General features: G+C 38.9%; 1 protein-coding gene across 1 annotated transcript in view; it reads right to left on the bottom strand.

The window, feature by feature from the left end:
• WDPCP (WD repeat containing planar cell polarity effector) overlaps window positions 1-16,930 on the bottom strand; it is a 148,008-nt gene that overhangs the window by 61,537 nt on the left and 69,541 nt on the right. Inside the window, 6 exon segments of the mRNA XM_032681648.1 lie at window positions 4,748-4,871; window positions 7,347-7,422; window positions 7,424-7,536; window positions 11,571-11,924; window positions 11,927-12,064; window positions 12,067-12,175. Coding sequence (XP_032537539.1) covers window positions 4,748-4,871; window positions 7,347-7,422; window positions 7,424-7,536; window positions 11,571-11,924; window positions 11,927-12,064; window positions 12,067-12,175 — 914 coding nt within the window.

Raw genomic sequence — 16,930 nt, forward strand, 5'->3', positions numbered from 1 at the left:
TCCACCTTTCTCTGTCCATCCCTCATGTGTCTGGTCTCCTCTATAGCCCACCACACATATCCTAAGCTGTCTTCCCCTATTTTGCTCTGTATTCCCACTCTGCTCTCTTTGAAGGACACTGTACATCCCCATGCCTGCCTTTAGGCCTTCATCCCCAATGCCTTCTCTTCTACTCATGCTCATAACTCCACTTCCTTCCCTCACTCTTCCTACCAAACCTCCGAGTTTCTCTCCTTCGTTCCTTATCCACCAGATTTAACTTCTGTGCATTTGCTGCTTGCTTTCTCTGAAGCCCAAATGAATTGCAGAAGGCCTTACTCTATGTCAAGAAATAGTTTTTGAATATCAGCCATAATTTTACCGCACATAATTTAGGAAGCACTATGTGTCTTCTACTGCTTGCTGCAATAGGGTACAAAGTGATCACTTTGCTTTTGTTTCCTCATGCTCATACAGGAGTAACAAAATGTTCCCTTAGTGCTGCATCAAGTTGGCATTGGCAGTTTACAGGGCTTTTGCATTCAAGTCTTCTTGTTTGGTCATGCAAACACATCTGTTGCAAGAAAAAAATCCACTCTGAAGAGATTCATTAGCTATTTGTAATGAGCCTGCATGCACTCAGTGCTAAATGAATAAGGGTAAATAAGTGAATAAATCAAATTGTAGAACCATAGAATATCCTGAATTGGAAAGGATACACTAGGATCATCGAAGTCCAACTCCTGGCCCTGCACAGGACAGCTTCAAGAATCATACCCTATCCAAACGCTTCCTGATCTCTGTCAGCTTTGGTGTTGTGACCACTTCCCTGGGGAGCCTGTTCCAGCGCTCAGTCACCCTTTGGGTGAGAAACCTTTTCCTAATATCCAACCCAAACTTCCCCTAACAAAACTTCAGGCCATTCCTTTGGGTCCCGTCACTGGTCACCAGAGAGAAGAGATCAGTGCCTGCCCCTCCTCTTCCTCTCGTGAGGAAGTTGTAACTGCAATGAGGTCTCCCCTCAGTCTCTTCTTCTCCAGGCTGAACAGACCAGGTGACCTCAGATGCTCCTCATAAGGCTTCCCCTCAAGGCCCTTCACCATCTTTGTTGCCCTCCTTTGGACACTCTCTAATAGCTGAATATCTTTCTTATATTGTGGTGACCAAAACTGCACACAATATTCGAGGTGAGGCCACACCCGTGCAGAGCAGAGTGGGACAATTATCTCCCTTGAGGAATGTGAGAAATTGTATCAAAAGCTTTAAAGCTTTACTGAAATCCAAAAAGATTATATCAACTGTCTTCCTTGGATCAAGCAGGTGGGTTACCTTGTCTTAAAAGGAAATCAGTTTGACAAGCAGGACTTTCCCCTCATGAAGCTGTGCTGGCTGTGACTAATGACTGTGTTGTCCTTCAGGTGTTTGTCACTACCTTCCAGAATAATCTTCTCCATAATTTTCCAGTCACTGAAGTGAGACCGACAGGTCTGTAGTTTCCAGGGTCATCCTTCTTGAAAACTGGGACAATGTTAGCCAGCTTCCAGTCAACTGGGACCTCTCTGGATTTCCAAGACAGTTCAAAACCTGAGAGAGGCCTCAAAATGACATCAGCCAGATCTTTGAATATTCTCAGATGAATCCCATCAGGCCCCATAGATTTGTTGGGAACCACCTCAATCAGCAGGTGCAACACAACTTCAGGTTGAACTTGGAGTTTATAATTCTCACTGGAATGGTCTTCCAGCTCAGGGCACTGGGACCCCCCCCCTAGTTCATCATCACTGTTGAAGACAGAGATAAAGAATGCACTAAACATCTCTGCCTTGTCTATGTCCCTGTTCGTGAGGCGACCATCCTCACCCTGTAACAGGCTGATGTTATTTCTGCACTGTCTTTTGCCATTAATGTATTTAAAAAACCTCTTTTAATTGTCCTCCCCAGTTCTGTCCAGCTTCAACTCCAACTGAGCTTTAGCCACACACATTTTCTCTCTACAGTGGTGAGCAGCATCTCTGTATTTCTTTCATGTCACCTGACCTTCCTTCCACTGGGCATACACCTTCCTTTTTTGCCTTATCTCCAAAAGAAGATCCCTGCTCAGTCAAGCTGGCCTTCTGCCTTGTCTCCTTGAGTTCCAACACTTTGGAATGACAAGGACTGAGACAGAGAGCATATAACTGACTTAAAATGTAGGCTTCGTGACTCCCTGAAACAGCCACTATCTCTGACAAACAGGTAGTGGGAGGAACTCTCCCTTTTCAGTGTCCTCAGAGGCATAACATGCTGACCCAAAAGGGCAGGAGAATAATTCTCTTCTCACTTTTCCTCCTGTTCTGAACCTACAACTCTAAATGCAGTCTGGCAGAAGTGGTTTGTCTTGCTGGCCTCTCACTGACAGATGTAATAGCAGCAGCTGCAACTTCCATGTGCCTGAATTAGTGAGCATTGTGCCTCCCTATGATCCTCCTAGACATTGCATCATGCCTGGATGGCATTCACTCACCCAGAACCATGGTTTGCCATTCCCCAACAAATCTGTAGTTTTCTCTGCTTAGCCTATATTCAAATCATTCTAGTCACTGAAGAAAACATCTAAAAGGAAATAAACACCAATTAAGGCACATCCACTTTAATGCAATAATGATCAGCTCTGAACATCATTTCTTTGCTTTCTATCAGATAAATCTCCCGTATTTGAACATTTAATTTTGTACTTAGATTATGTCTTCTGAGATAAGCTTTAAGCATTACCATCTGTTCTGCAGCAATCACACGATCCTATCACTTTGATTCAGCTGAATACAAATCCTTTTGACAACAGGAAAACAGCAAAATAGCACACATTTTTCCCAAAATTGCCACAACTGTAGATTTTTCAAGCGCTGCTTTATGGTGGAGGTAAAATACTCTTCTGCACACCTCCTGCCTGTGCCCCACGCTGTCCAGGCAGCATTCTGACAGTGAAGATTCTTGTTTTAGGAAGGTTGAGTCAGTGTTTCAGCTGCACTCAGCAGCCCCAAGGGCTGGCAGCTTAGCTGGGGCCCCATGCCTCTGCATGCCTGCTAGCGCTTGGAAGCAAACCCTGAGTCAGAGGGAATACACCTTTCTCTCGCAGATGTAAGAGCACTGTAGTTACACCTCTCAGCAATCTCCAAGGCATTCTTTCTGCATCTGTCCTCCGCAGGCAACTGGCCCACAGCCACCACAAGTTGGCCATTGCCGCAACAGATCTTCCCTGCTGGTTTCTAGGAGAAAGGCAACAGCAGAGTTTGTGCCCACTGTTGTGCCCACGTGTATTAGGAAAACTCCAGTGAAAGGCTGGTGCATGTTATGGAAATATTGGAGCATTCATCTATTTGGAATAATTTCCCCACTGGAATGGATCTGTTTACCAGTAAGGTGATCCTCTTCAGACTCAAAGTGTAGAAGACAATATAAAATATTTTTCTTTAAGATTTGAAAAAAAGCACACTGTACTGTCAAAGTAACTGGCAGTTCCTAGCTTAGGCTATGCAGACAATATATACAATCTGAATGAATCACTGAAAAAGGGTTTATTGTACGTCTTTTCACTATGTCTATCTACACTCCTCAACAAGGTGTTACAAACATTGTGTCTTTCAGAAGGTGATTCATCCTTGCTTTCATCCACTGGATAATTCTCAGAGGGAATGTTTCAGCTATAGTTGTTGTTGAACAAGTGAACAGGTTAAACTGCTGCATATTGATAACTGATTGAAATTCAAGCTATTGACTTATTTTGAAGGAAAAATAATAAACCAATGCACTATAAATTCTAGCTGAATTTGGTATTATCTAAGTTAAGAGTAGCTCCCTTAAGAAGACAGATTGAAAAAGTTGTGGCTGTTCAGGCTGGAGAAGAGAAGGTTGTGTGGAGACCTTACAGCAACCTTCCAGTATCCGAAGAGTGTCTACAGGGAAGACAGAGAGGGACTTTCTGTCAGGAACTGTAGTGATAGGACAAGGAATAATGGGTACAACTTGAAAGAGGGGAAATTTAGGCTAGATATAAGGAAGAAATTCTTTACTGTGAGGTTGGTGAGGCACTTGGAACAGGTTGCCCAAAGAAGCTGTTAATGTCCTAACCTTGGCACTGTTCAAGGTCAGGCTGGATGGGCCACTGAGCAACCTGGTCTAGTGGAAGGTGTCCCTGTCCACGGTAGTGAGGGAGTTGAACTACATGATCTTTAAGGTCCTTTGCAACCCAAACAATTCCATGATTTTATATAATTTACAGACAAATTCAACATTTCATTTTCTCCTCTTACATGAATGTCACTGAAAATTCACTGAAAATTACCGGGACATGAATTTATATATGAGAACTTAAAAGGTAAGAATAACAAAATGCTCAGATTTCAGTGGTGCAGAGATAGGAATGTCTTGGATCATGCAGCATTCTTTTGTGTTCTAGCAAGGTTTTCTCCAAGTTTGTAAGCTCTTTCAATAGCTAATCTAAAAGTAGTTATTGAATATCAATCTCTCATAAGCATGTTATCTTTTCTCTATCAAGCTAAAAGGGAAAGGGTGATTCATTTTAAGTGTACTGATGACAGAAGAGCTCTGAATAGCACTTTATCTGAAATACTCTATTTGAAAGGACCAAAGTGCAAGTTAAACAAACATTAACAATGAATGCATTTTTGTCAGGGGTGGTCCTCTTGGAAAATGTTAACCACATTAAAGTAGGCAGTTATTGAAATATGCAATTAATTTTAAGCTGATAGAAGTTGAAACTGTCATTCACCTGAGCAGGTGGTGGAAGAACCTTCTTGCGTATCTGCTGATTGGGTCCCTGTACTCCAGCACAGTTGTATCCAAGAGGGGTCTTGTTGGTGCATAAAAGGTTCCAAGGCTTGCCTCAAGCTGTGCTGTGGAGTTCAAACACAGCAGCAAGGAAGCAAGTGAATTAGTTTCAATTACAACAGGTTGATCATGTTTGCAGTCAGTCAAACTCCTCAAACACTGATGAAACGTGATGTTGTTGTAGGACAGATGAAATTAAAATATGACAGATTGTACAAACACAAATGTGCATATAAACTTTCACTTTGAGGCAGAGCTGACAAGGACTTTGAGCAATAATAGCTATCAAAAGGATAATGAGGTCTATAACACACCAAGTTCTCACCAGCAGCCTACAACTAAAAGTGACTCATAAGAGTAATACAGTCTGAACAAGATTGTCCAGTAGAGATGAACTCTCAATTAGCTCAATCATCTTTGTCCTCTTAGGCAAACAACAAGGGAGTTCGGTTTTTCAGGGTTATTGTGTTAGGTCAGCAGGTAACAAAACCCTCCTTGTGATGGCCTTGAGGTCTAAAGGAACCTCCTTCACCCACGGTTCTTTAAAAATTTTAAATAAAAGGGTCTAAAAACCCTAGAGGTTTGACAGCATGTAGTGGTGAGAAACAGGACAACCTCCCTTGTAATCAATAAAATAAAACCCTTTTGTTACACAAGTTCTCTCTGCTTTAAATATTTTCTGACTGACATACTCCACAGCTCAAGCTCTTAGGCATTTTCCTACAATTTTTTAATACAAAATTATAAATAATGCAAGTAAATACACAGTACACTTCTGTGTCCCACATACTTAGCTGAAAGGAAATTTAATGATCAATAATATTATGCTATGTGAATTTTGCTTGAGAGTTAACAACATAGTACAAGGCCTTCTAGGCAGAATAGGGAGAATTTACTATATATTTATTGCTATATACTAACATTGCTTTAAAAGGAAAATATACGTGTTGTCTCATTAGGCAAACAGAATCTCATTGATTTGCTGTTATTAATGTTTGTTTGAACTAGGCATTTCTGTATTTCATAATAATGATTCTTTTCTTCCGAGCATAGTTATATTTTACTTTATTAGCTTGATAGCACTAAATCAGCTAGTAGTACTGTGTTAGTAACACAGGCAAACTGTTAGTAAACTAGTTTTGTGTTATCCTAAATCTAGATAGTAAGATAAGTCGAACTTTAAAGGTATTTTCTTTCAAAGCAGCAGTCAATTTAGATTAAAATAGAAAAACAAGACATACTCTCTTGCCATTGCTGTTTTCTTGACAGCATGTTTTGTACTTCTGAAACATTTCAACCGACATGGAATATGAGTAACCACTATCACAGTTATAGATTCATCAGACAGCCCAGCTTGATGTTGAAGGCAGGATAAAGATCTCAGAGATAACTGCCCCATCACTATAAATAAAAGGCCCCACTGGGTTTTGCTAATAAAAAAGAAAACAAATTACCATGCCAAATTTGTTAGATTCAGATAGAATAAATCCTGGATAGAATAAAATTCTCTCTGCTGTAAACAGTGTTAGGGAGCTGCGTGGGGGGAAACACACAAACATCTGTTTATAATGTACATATTTTTAGAAGAGTTTCACACTCAGCCCTTTTCACAGGTCCTTTTCAAAGCATGTTTTATTTAGAATCAACATGTCATGTTTGCAATGCAGAGATTTTTTAAATCAGATCCCACAAAATGGGATAGCTGATGGCTTGGCAGCGATGTAGGACACCTTGGAGTTTTTCTATCATCAAACATGCCAGAATCCTAAGTATTCTTTCTTACTACAAAAGATGCCTGGTGTCCAGCTGTCTGCCTGCTAGACTGGAGGATAACACCTTCACTAAATCAAGGCACATCAAATCTTGAAGTCTATTGAGTTTCAAGATAGACAGCAAATCAAGAGGAAGGCATCACAACAGGCCTCAGCAGAGATGGGGCTAAACCTAAAATTCATAATTTCTTGTGAGGGACCCCAGCTACTACTGCAGGGGGCCAGATTACAGTGAGGACAAGTGCTTTAATCCTAAAGGAGGCAGCAGAGGATAGTGTATTCAAAGACTTTGTATCTTGTAATGAAAGAATGACCCTTCAAAAGCACCTTAAAAAACACACTAAAATCTCTTGTCCCTGTTGCAGAAAAACATCCCTCCTTAAGTTGGTGCTGTCTCAGCATGTATATATAACAAACAATTCAATCCAGTACTGTTTGTCTGTAACATAAGCTACATTTATAGAACGCAGTGAAGTTACAGAATATATATGCTAATGCTATATATTAATGCCTATAGCATATGTATATTAAAATATGCATTATTTTAGTATCACTATTGATACAAACTAAGATGTAGTTAACACATTAGCCCAGATTTTATTGAAATGACTTGTCTACATACGATATGTGATTATGAAGCACCATAATCTGGCTGTCTGGATACTCACTACTGTCTTCTTTATATGGTCAATAAATATACTGTCATAATCCACATATGAATTACAAAGAGACCATGAAAATACATTAGAAATATAAGCAGTCTCTTACCTTCCCTGTCTGGTGTAAGCTTTTGCTTAAGAAGGTGGTTGCAAATGGCACTCAAGCAGATATAGCACTGATGACCCCATTGTGTTCCAGTTCATGGTGTTCAGGACATTAATTGCCTCATGTATCTCATCATAACGAATGTACTGGTGGATAATTTCCACAAGGCCCAGTTGTCCTCTTGTGATCACACCTTTAACAGGAAATATTAAAACCAAAGATAATGGGTTTATACTTTGATACAGAGTATGTAAAACAGTAGCTGACTACTTTTCAGCACAGTTAAAAATAATTGCCACTGTTTAAAATTAAGTTGATGGGTTTCAGTATTAAATTTTTACACGAGGTAGCTCCTTCATATCTTGGCATATTTAGGCTGAGCGTGTTTTGGACAGCAGAGAAAAATCATCAGTTAACTTCACGCATGGAGGCCGAGTGAATGTAGCCAAAACTCACTGGTGACAACATCATGTAATGAAGTTTGTTTTAGGACATGGTAGGAAAAGTTTATTCACAGTTTACCACTATCGTATGGTAGGTAATAAATTAATTTTCACAGCATCTCCTTTCCGTAGGGAAATACTGCTGAAGACACTAAACCCCAGCATTTGTGTCACACAAACGTACCTGTGTATACAAGTGTACAGCAGCTCCAACTTCAAAGTAACTGTTACTCAATCAGTCTCCACACTGCAATGGCTCTGGAACCTACTCTAGCTTGGTAATATTCTCTAAGTGAAGCATTTTTACTGTGAGGGATGTCACGAAGTTATCAACACCTAGAGACCTTTGAATTACAGTTGTACACGAAACCAAGAACAAGTTTGCCAGAAGAATGCTTCTTGACTTGCAGATCTCAGATTCTGAGCAGAAAGATGTCTGAAATGCTGCAGAAAGTAATGTATTTATTGTCTCTGACTAGCCAAATGATCACGTAACATAGGCCACACATGGCATTTTAGCAAGTCTTGCTCACTCTGATAGAGTATTCTTTATCACTACTCCTCCAATATTAGAAACAGACCAGAATAAATTTTTTTTTCCATCTCTTTAAATGAAAACATAATGTTTTTTTTTTATTTTCCCAATTTATATTCTGATCTTGTTTGCAAAAACTAATTTTAAGGAAAACATTCTGATGAGAAAGGGAACAAGCTGAATTTCAATATGATATTAAAGCCATACAACTCGCTGGGGAAAACGAAGTCTGATAACAGAGAAAAGCAGACCTGATATATAAAACATACCTCACACAACTTTCATAAATGTTGTTGAATACTGTTTGTGATGCAAAATAAGAATTGAGGAAAATAAAAAGTGAAGAAAAGCATCTGACTACATCTTGAGGAGAAGTAACCTGTAAGAACTTGCATATACAGATCTGATGCTTTGGGGGGCATATTTATATTTTGTAACAGAGAAATACTTAATTTTTTTAGCATCATTAAAGAAAAGACATGTTTTCTAATGTATTTGCATGTATAAAAGCCTGTGGACATCACAATGTGTAATAGCCACATTTAACCTCTTAATATCTAATAGTTATGGCAGACTTTATTCTTCCTAAATGTTTAGTGTTTTTAAAGTATTACAGAAGCTGGGCAATCTTCACATTAACAACTAAGTGAAGGTGAAAATACTTATTTTCATGTTAATTAAATATAATATTATTTTAAATGCCTTTTGAGGCCAGCAATGCTGAACTCTGGCATGAGTACCACATTTGGCCTTATCCAGGATCTAGGCTGACATCAATGACAAGAAGCTGCAATGCTTTTGGAAATGTGTTTGGCATTAGACACCAAAGACATCTGCCATTAATGTTTGAGGGTATATTTAATATGAATCTTTTCCTGAAATAAAACTGGATAGACAGCACAATGGAGAATTCAGAGAACTTGTCCAAAATAATAATATAGCTGGAAGTTAAAAACATATTTGCTTATTCTCATTGACATAGTTTCTTAACAGACTTCTGTGGGAAACCATTCCAAGCCATGTGTTAATTATGGATTTTATTTCACTCCTGAATGCCTGTCTGGGTCTTGCTGTCATGGACCCCTGTATTTTCTGTATAACTTATATTTGCATTATTTCTTAAACAGCAGAGACCTAAAAACTGCTGAGGCTGTGAAGATGGGCTTGCTAATCAACACAGTTACTTTGGTAGTGTGGCAAACTAAGCAGAGGAAGCGTAAAGCTGAAAACCAGGATGAAATAGAGAACAGCACATTTTTGCACAGTGGACTACAAAGAGGGAGGGAGGGAAGGAGGGAGAGAGCCTTGCCTTCTTCCTAGAAGAGATTTTACAGTAATTATACAGAATGAATTTTAAAATGTGATAACTTTCAGCTGTAGAGGTCAACATCTTCCCATTTGGATGCTTGACTTCTCCTGGGTGGTGCGCTTCCAGGCAACCTGCTTGGGAAAAGGAGGTGACAGCCAACTCACTGCCTAATTGATTTAGGAACGGTGCCCAGGGAGACAGTCCAATTAAGTTTACAAGCTGGCAATTAGCAGGAAAGGCCTCTAAATCCCTGTACTGAGAGCCTGCTTGCGTTGGTAAGAACATAAATGTGCTAAAGATAGGAAGGGGAAAGCTGTGCTTTCTGGAAAGCTGTTGTGAGAAAACCTCACAAGGGAGGACTGAAGAAAAGCAAGGTAGAGGTGGGTAGAGTGCCTCCTGCTCAACTCCATCCCAGCCAAAATCAGGACTCAGATAATTTAGAGGGTTTGTTTTTTTCCAATGGCCAACATGCACAAAAACATCAAATAGCTGCTATAATTAGTGTTCTAGGGTACTCTGCAACTATTAAACCTGTCATTGAACTTAATGCAGCTAATTATCTCAAAATAAATTATAACCTGCAAACAGGTTTTTTTAATAGTTTTTTTGGACAACAGCAATAATCCTGATCAGCTCTTTTAAAACTACACAACTAGAAATCAATCCAACATTTTTTTGTTGCAAACATCTCATTATATTAATTTACCTTTTTGCAGTGCCATGCTTGGTTAAGTTTTATTAATTCAGTCTTTCAAATTCTTAGGTCTGTGGTACTTTTAGTCAGTTATCCCACACAAAGCACATGTGTGTCTCATTAAGTAAAGAAATAAAGTAGATTTTCAGATCTTACTGTCTACTAGGTTGTTATTTTGGGTTTTTTTGGGGGTTGTTTGTTTTTCTTTTAAAAAAAAAGGCTTGTTTCTAATCTCAGTAGCTTTATACAAAAGAATCATTAAAAACACCCATGAAGATCTATAGAGGCAATCTTGTTTTCTTGGACAATGGGCAAAATGGTGAAATTTTCCAGGATGGCTGTCTGCCCTGCCGAAACACTGCCTTGGGAGTCAGAGGGTTTAAGAATGATTGGTTTTTTTAGCCCTCACAGTGGATTTACACCACTGTAACTTGCCTGACCTGAATGAAAAGAATACAGTTCTAACTGATGAGCCACTGCAGGGGTTTTAGTCTTAGTTCAGCCACTGAGTCACTGTGTAACTCTTGGAAAGCCCTTTAGCTTTCCTTTTCTGCTTCTTGTTATTCTGCTTATAAGAGGAAGATAATTGTGGGTTTACTCTTTCAAAGTCTCCATACACCTAAAATGAAAAGTGCTATATAAATTCTAAAATTAGTATTATTAATTCTTTTATTCACAAGTCCTTGCAAATTAGTTGAGAGCAAACTTCTCTGAAGGTTATGAAGAACTTTGTTCTTCTGTGAAAAGTCTTCAAGGAAAGAAAATGCAACTTCATGTACTGAAGCCAGAATAACAGTACTGGGACAAATATACATCATACACACAAAAAAATAATTTGGGAAAGAAATAGCATTACTATTCTATTATTAAATATGGATTATTTTAGCTTGTTAGGGCTATTGCTACAGAATGAATACAATTCCTAAAGTTATATACTACAGGTTAAAGGAATTTTCCATATGATAAATTGTTATGCTTTATTAGAGTAATGGGGAACATAATGGGATGCTGACCTGACAACAGATTGGGGTCCTATCCTGTCTGACCTCATATGAAAGGTATTAAGTCATTGTGAAACAGACAAAGAACTCCTTGGTTCATATCTTCAGATATTGTTGGAACAATTTGCTTTTCAGGCTGTGGTCCCATATATCTAAAATTAGCATGCTTTAAACTACAAAAACCTTGTGGGGTACAGACGTTTCCTTGAGAGCTCAAGGTTCACCACACGTGCTTAGGAACTTACCAAGTTTAAAGTGAAGTACTCCCAAGGGTCCTTTGTCAAATCTAACCAACAAAAGATCATGAATATCAGTGCTGTCAGGGCTGACACACGCAACTGGAGGGGCAGCCCACTGGATCTGGATGAGGCTGCTAGGCACCTCAAAGTGTTTACTGCATTGCAAAGTTGCCTCAGGTGAATAGTCTTGTGCCAAGAGCTGAATTTTAACGGGGGACAGTGCTGTGTCAAAAAGTTGCAGCTCCCCTTGAGAGCTGCCGACCACGAATACGGCCCCGGCGGGGTGGTAGGTCACCACAGTAGGCAGCAGTTCTGCCTGGGCTAACAGAGTTACTTGGTTGTAGGCTTCATACAGAATTATGAGTCTTCACAGCCCAGGACTAGTTTGTCTTCTGTAACATCCCTGCAGCAGCTGATGGCCCTGGATCGCAGCGGTATCCTGGTGATGGCTGCACACTGGATTTTGTTCCTGAGACACTTGTAGACGCAGCTGTCGGCCATGGCTCCTTGGCTGCTGACACCGAGTGCTCCACTGTGTGCACCTGGTAAGGCTGGTGAGTGCTGAAGCTGGCATGGAGGGGATCCCATTCTGTGCGGACAAAACTCAGAACCTGAAAAAAAATCGAAGAGGTTTTGGTAGGCATTTGTAGTAATTTATTCTTATTTTGATGATTTAAAAATAGGCGATTGCAAATACGTTTTCTTGTGGGTCAGTAAGTAAAACAAATATGCATTCTTTAGAATCTACTGTTTTAACTTCTAAAAGGTTTACTCATTTCATTTAAAAAAACCCTGCAATATAGTTTGAGTTGTATTTGTTTGTCCAGACCTATATAATAGGTTAGCAGAATAGAAGATAAAAGAGGATGGTCTTAACAACGTTAGTAAGAGGGAAAATGAGCAGAATATCAGAATAACTCATTATTCACAAGGGGGGTGGGGGAGAAATCCCAAAGTTACTGAAAAAATCTATAATAGATTACTCTGAGCATCATGTGTAGATGCAGGGCCATGGTAACAGAAAATACTACACTGTAGTGGTAGAAACAATGGCATGTTTAAACAACATCTACTGTATATTGCCAATGATAGGTGGTAGATGTTCTTTGGTGCCACACAGCTTTAGATACAGAATAGATGAATTTGTGATAGCAGAAAAGGGAGGATCATTATGGGTACTTGAAAGTTGAATGAACTGAAAGAAGAACACAAAGGTGTAATGTGATAAAACACCAGCTGGTAAAGAGCAAGAATCTGTAGTGTGGAAACATGGGAAGTACCATAAAGTGGGGGAGACAACAGTGGAGACAGTGAAGATTCATGTCCTATGATATTTGGTTTGAGCGAGAGGTGGTGTAGAGGATATGAACAGGGAAACCGTGGAGAAAAACCAGCTGTAAATAAGATGCAAATGAGGTTATGAAAAGCTATTTCTCTGAAAGGGAGAGAAAACCCATGTCTAGCATAATGAGAGTAGTGCAAGTCAGTCAGAAACTTGCTGGTGTTTGTTCATGCAGAAATAAGAGTGAAAGGAAAATGTCAGCCTGAGCCGAAACCCACCCTCAGGTATACCCACAGCAATCTTCACATTACAGATTAAAGCTGCTGACCTGCTACAATTTTTGGAAGCCCCTTAAGTTCAGGTGGTATGAAAGCACCTTTTACCCAGAAAGGGGTAAAAATGTGATCAAAAGACAGAGAGAGGACGAGGAAGGAAAGCTGGAAATTTCAGGTTGAAAACAGAAATGCACACATAATGTTACAGCAATTTAAATTTGTTTTCCATAGATCACAAGAGCAATGGAACACATAACTTAGCCTTTCATCCTGCAAAAGAGAATAAGAAATTTAGATTTTTTGGCATACCACCCATTACTTCAGAAGTAACTGATAAGTTTATAAACAAGCTATTTGGGACCTTGATCGGGCTGATTAGGATGTTTTGTTCTGACACTTTACTTGTTTTGTCAGCAAAAGGGTTTCTCATTCAAAGAAAGAAAAAAAAGGATTATTGCAGTTCTCTGGCTGGAAACCAGCTGACAGTTTAATACAAAAGTCTTTGCTACTTTTAAGAGTAGCATGCAGAGAACCACTTAATGCAAAAGCACCTAATACAGAAACCAACGCATCCAACCTGTGAAAACCTCACCTACCAATCTCAACAGAGTAGTAACAATGAAAATGTATATCGAAGAGGAAATAAATTATTACATTATTTATAGTCTGAAAAACATTTTCTCACCTCAGTCATTCCCTCAACAATGACTTAGCCTCCTCAACTAGGCATTTTATGCCCACAAAATGTTGCAGTGGCTACTGTGCACATGTTAGAGCTGCTGAAGTGTGTTTATTAGGGTGTTAAATTGCATAGTAAGGAAACTCCTAAAAGAGGTTATTATGGACAAGGGATTACTGTGACCACATAGTTCTCTAACCCCAAATAAAGACAAAGCGAAGTGGTATTGTTTGTTCTGCAGTTTTTCCTAAGAGTATGTAGAGAGACCCAGGTAGATCCCTTTCAAATGTGTGAAACAGAAGTCTTGCCCAAGCAAGTCTTCAAAGCTTCCATAACTTCAGTGAAATGAGCCTTGAGGCCCTGTGAGACTCAGATTTCTGTCTTCTGTGGCAGGTTTCAATGCACTGCATTATTTAGCTACATATTTTGACCCCAAACCAGTGTTTTTCTCTGGATATCTCCTCACAAGCTACAAGAAAGTCATGAGATCCACACAATAATTAAGCCTATGAGAGATGAAAGCATGAAAGCACTATTCAATTCTGAAGATAGGCTGGCCTTAAAGGTTAGGACAATAGAGAAGAAATATGTGAAACATGGATTTCACAACTCCATAGGAGTGACTAGTGGAAAAAAGCAATGGAAACAGTCACAGAAAAATAAATGTTGCCATATGATTGTTTGAGAGTCGGCAAGTAAACTGCACCCAAATTTCATAATTTTGTTCTGCCTTCTTAGAGTAAAAGTAGGACAAAATGATGACCACTACTTTGAATTCAAAAGAAAGTAAAATCTTGCATTTTGGAAGGCTAATGAGTCTTGAGATGAGAAGCTTCCTAGCTTCATATAATTTTGAGAGCAAATCCTTGAAATGAAGTCTAGGGTAGGGCTGGTTGATGTATATAACACAATTCTAAACTAGGAAAAAGTTCCTGCAAGGAGAGAAAGACTATTTGCTGCCTTTCAAAACATAAGTTTTGGCATAATGTTTAAACACATAAGGCTTAAAGGAAACTTTTCTAGACACTCCTGTTCATATTCTGGCTGAAAACAAGAGAACATTTCTCCTTAGATTGGATCTCATGCATCAGTGGCCTCATGTGCCTCTTGCAGGAAGAGTATCAAGCTGAGAGACCTCTTTGTTCTGGCTTCCAGTTTTACTGAATGTAACTGCCACTTTGCATTCTGAAGGAAAAAAATGGATATTCTCTTTCATCTCAGAGGGAAGATTTGAGTTTCTCTGTCAGAAGTTACTTTTATTATTCATTCTTCATGCCGCTAACTGGAAAAGTAAAGCAGAGAGACATACAGCTACAGAAACATGTTAATAAGGCTAAGATAATGCTTTTGAAAGATAAGAAGTCTAATAAAACTTTTTTTTCCCCCAAGAAGATAGTATTCTGCCAATGTTCTTCTATCTGGTAAGCAGCCACAGGCTAGTAAATGTAGTGCACATAGTGCTTTAGCAGTCCATTTAAAGGAATCCAGTGGGATTCCTTCCTGGTAAGCAGCAGTTCTCTGGAACTTCATTGAAAGAGTTAACAAACCATTTGTTTGGGGAATGGGGAAGCAAAAGCTGGAGGAGTTTCCTCAGAAATGGGTAGGACAACTGTCAGATATGTGGAGGAGGGGATATGGCAGTGGATCTGAAAACATCGAGCTGTAAGATCACATGGCAGGGTGTATAGTTCTTTCAGTGTTAAGTACTTTCCATAAATCTTGGGCTAAGCACTTAGCCTGGATTTCCAGGAAAGATTTCTGGAAATACCTTGCATGAAGTAAAACCAATTCCTTCGTTGAAAAGAAATACATAAATAATTTAAAAAATGTAAAAATCCCTTTTAGTTTTGTGATGTGAATGCTATAAAAATACATTGCATGCATTTAAATATTGTTCACATAATTTATACACATTTCCCTTATTAATATGGCAGCCATGTACCACTACTGCATATCTATATTGTCTTCCCCTTGCAGTACTGACCTGGGCTCTGCATCAGCTCATCAGCAGGATGAGGGATGCTACAATGCCAGGCTCTCAAATCCTAGAGTCAGGAATCATAAGAATCCAAGTAAAGGAATCTCTTAATCTTTATAAGGACCCTGAACTATGCTAGTTAAAACTCTTTCATTTTATGTTTGAAAAAAATAATAGCACTAGGTTGTGTGGGCAGTATCATTCTTCTCAGTGCAAATCTTTGAACACTGAATACTGAAGTATTTGCATAGAATACTGGGAAAGGATAAAGTCCACATATCAAAACAAGTAAGAGTTTTAACCAGTAGTTCTTAAGCAGAAAATTGGCTTACCAGGCAGATGAAAAAAGAAAACAAAGAAACAGAGAAATAAGCTTGCTGTGACTAATTGTGTGTCTTTCAGATGAGAAAAAAATGTTTGATTTATTTTATGGATGCTAAAAAAGTGGCTTATTTAATTTCACACAGTGAGGTTCCAAATAACAACAAACATTTTAATTAGAAACATAAAGTGGGAAGTGAGGTGCATACTAGAGTAAAATAGTTCTAAATACAGCACTGTGAAGATGAAAGGAAAAAACCCACCCTATTTCAAAACCTTTGTAAAATAAAAATGCAAGGCTCCTACCTAGGTTACTTCTTTGGATGCATTGGGTCTACAGTCCTACATTCAATCTTACTATTTAGATCTCCAGTCGACATTTGTTTTTTTTTCTTTCAAAATTTATCATAATCATCATCTTTATCCCATATTATTCACTGAACTTTTAACTCAATGTGACATGGAGGATTTTACATTCTTTGCTGTATGTGTGAGAGGTATTTCAGCCATTCAGTCACACACGGTGGATGTTTTTCTGAGCACTACAGTAACTGTAGGACAGGGCTGTGTTTTTTCACAAATCTGAGGTGAAATGTGGGCACAATAACTTAAATATTTTCTTTGGGAGAAAGAAAAATAACATTCTCTCTCAGGGAAACTATTTTTTTCCACATGGTTGAAGTATAATTTCAGTCATTCACACTAGCACTAAATGGAGTGAAAATAAACACGGCAAAGACAAATGCAAAGTACTACAGTAACTGAGCCCTGGCATCAGCACCTCCTGTTAATTTTTGTTTGCAGAATAAAGTTCATGTTGATTTTAACTGG

The sequence above is a fragment of the Chiroxiphia lanceolata genome, chromosome 3, assembly GCF_009829145.1.
Source record: "Chiroxiphia lanceolata isolate bChiLan1 chromosome 3, bChiLan1.pri, whole genome shotgun sequence".
In the NCBI taxonomy this organism is placed as follows: Eukaryota; Metazoa; Chordata; class Aves; order Passeriformes; family Pipridae; genus Chiroxiphia; species Chiroxiphia lanceolata.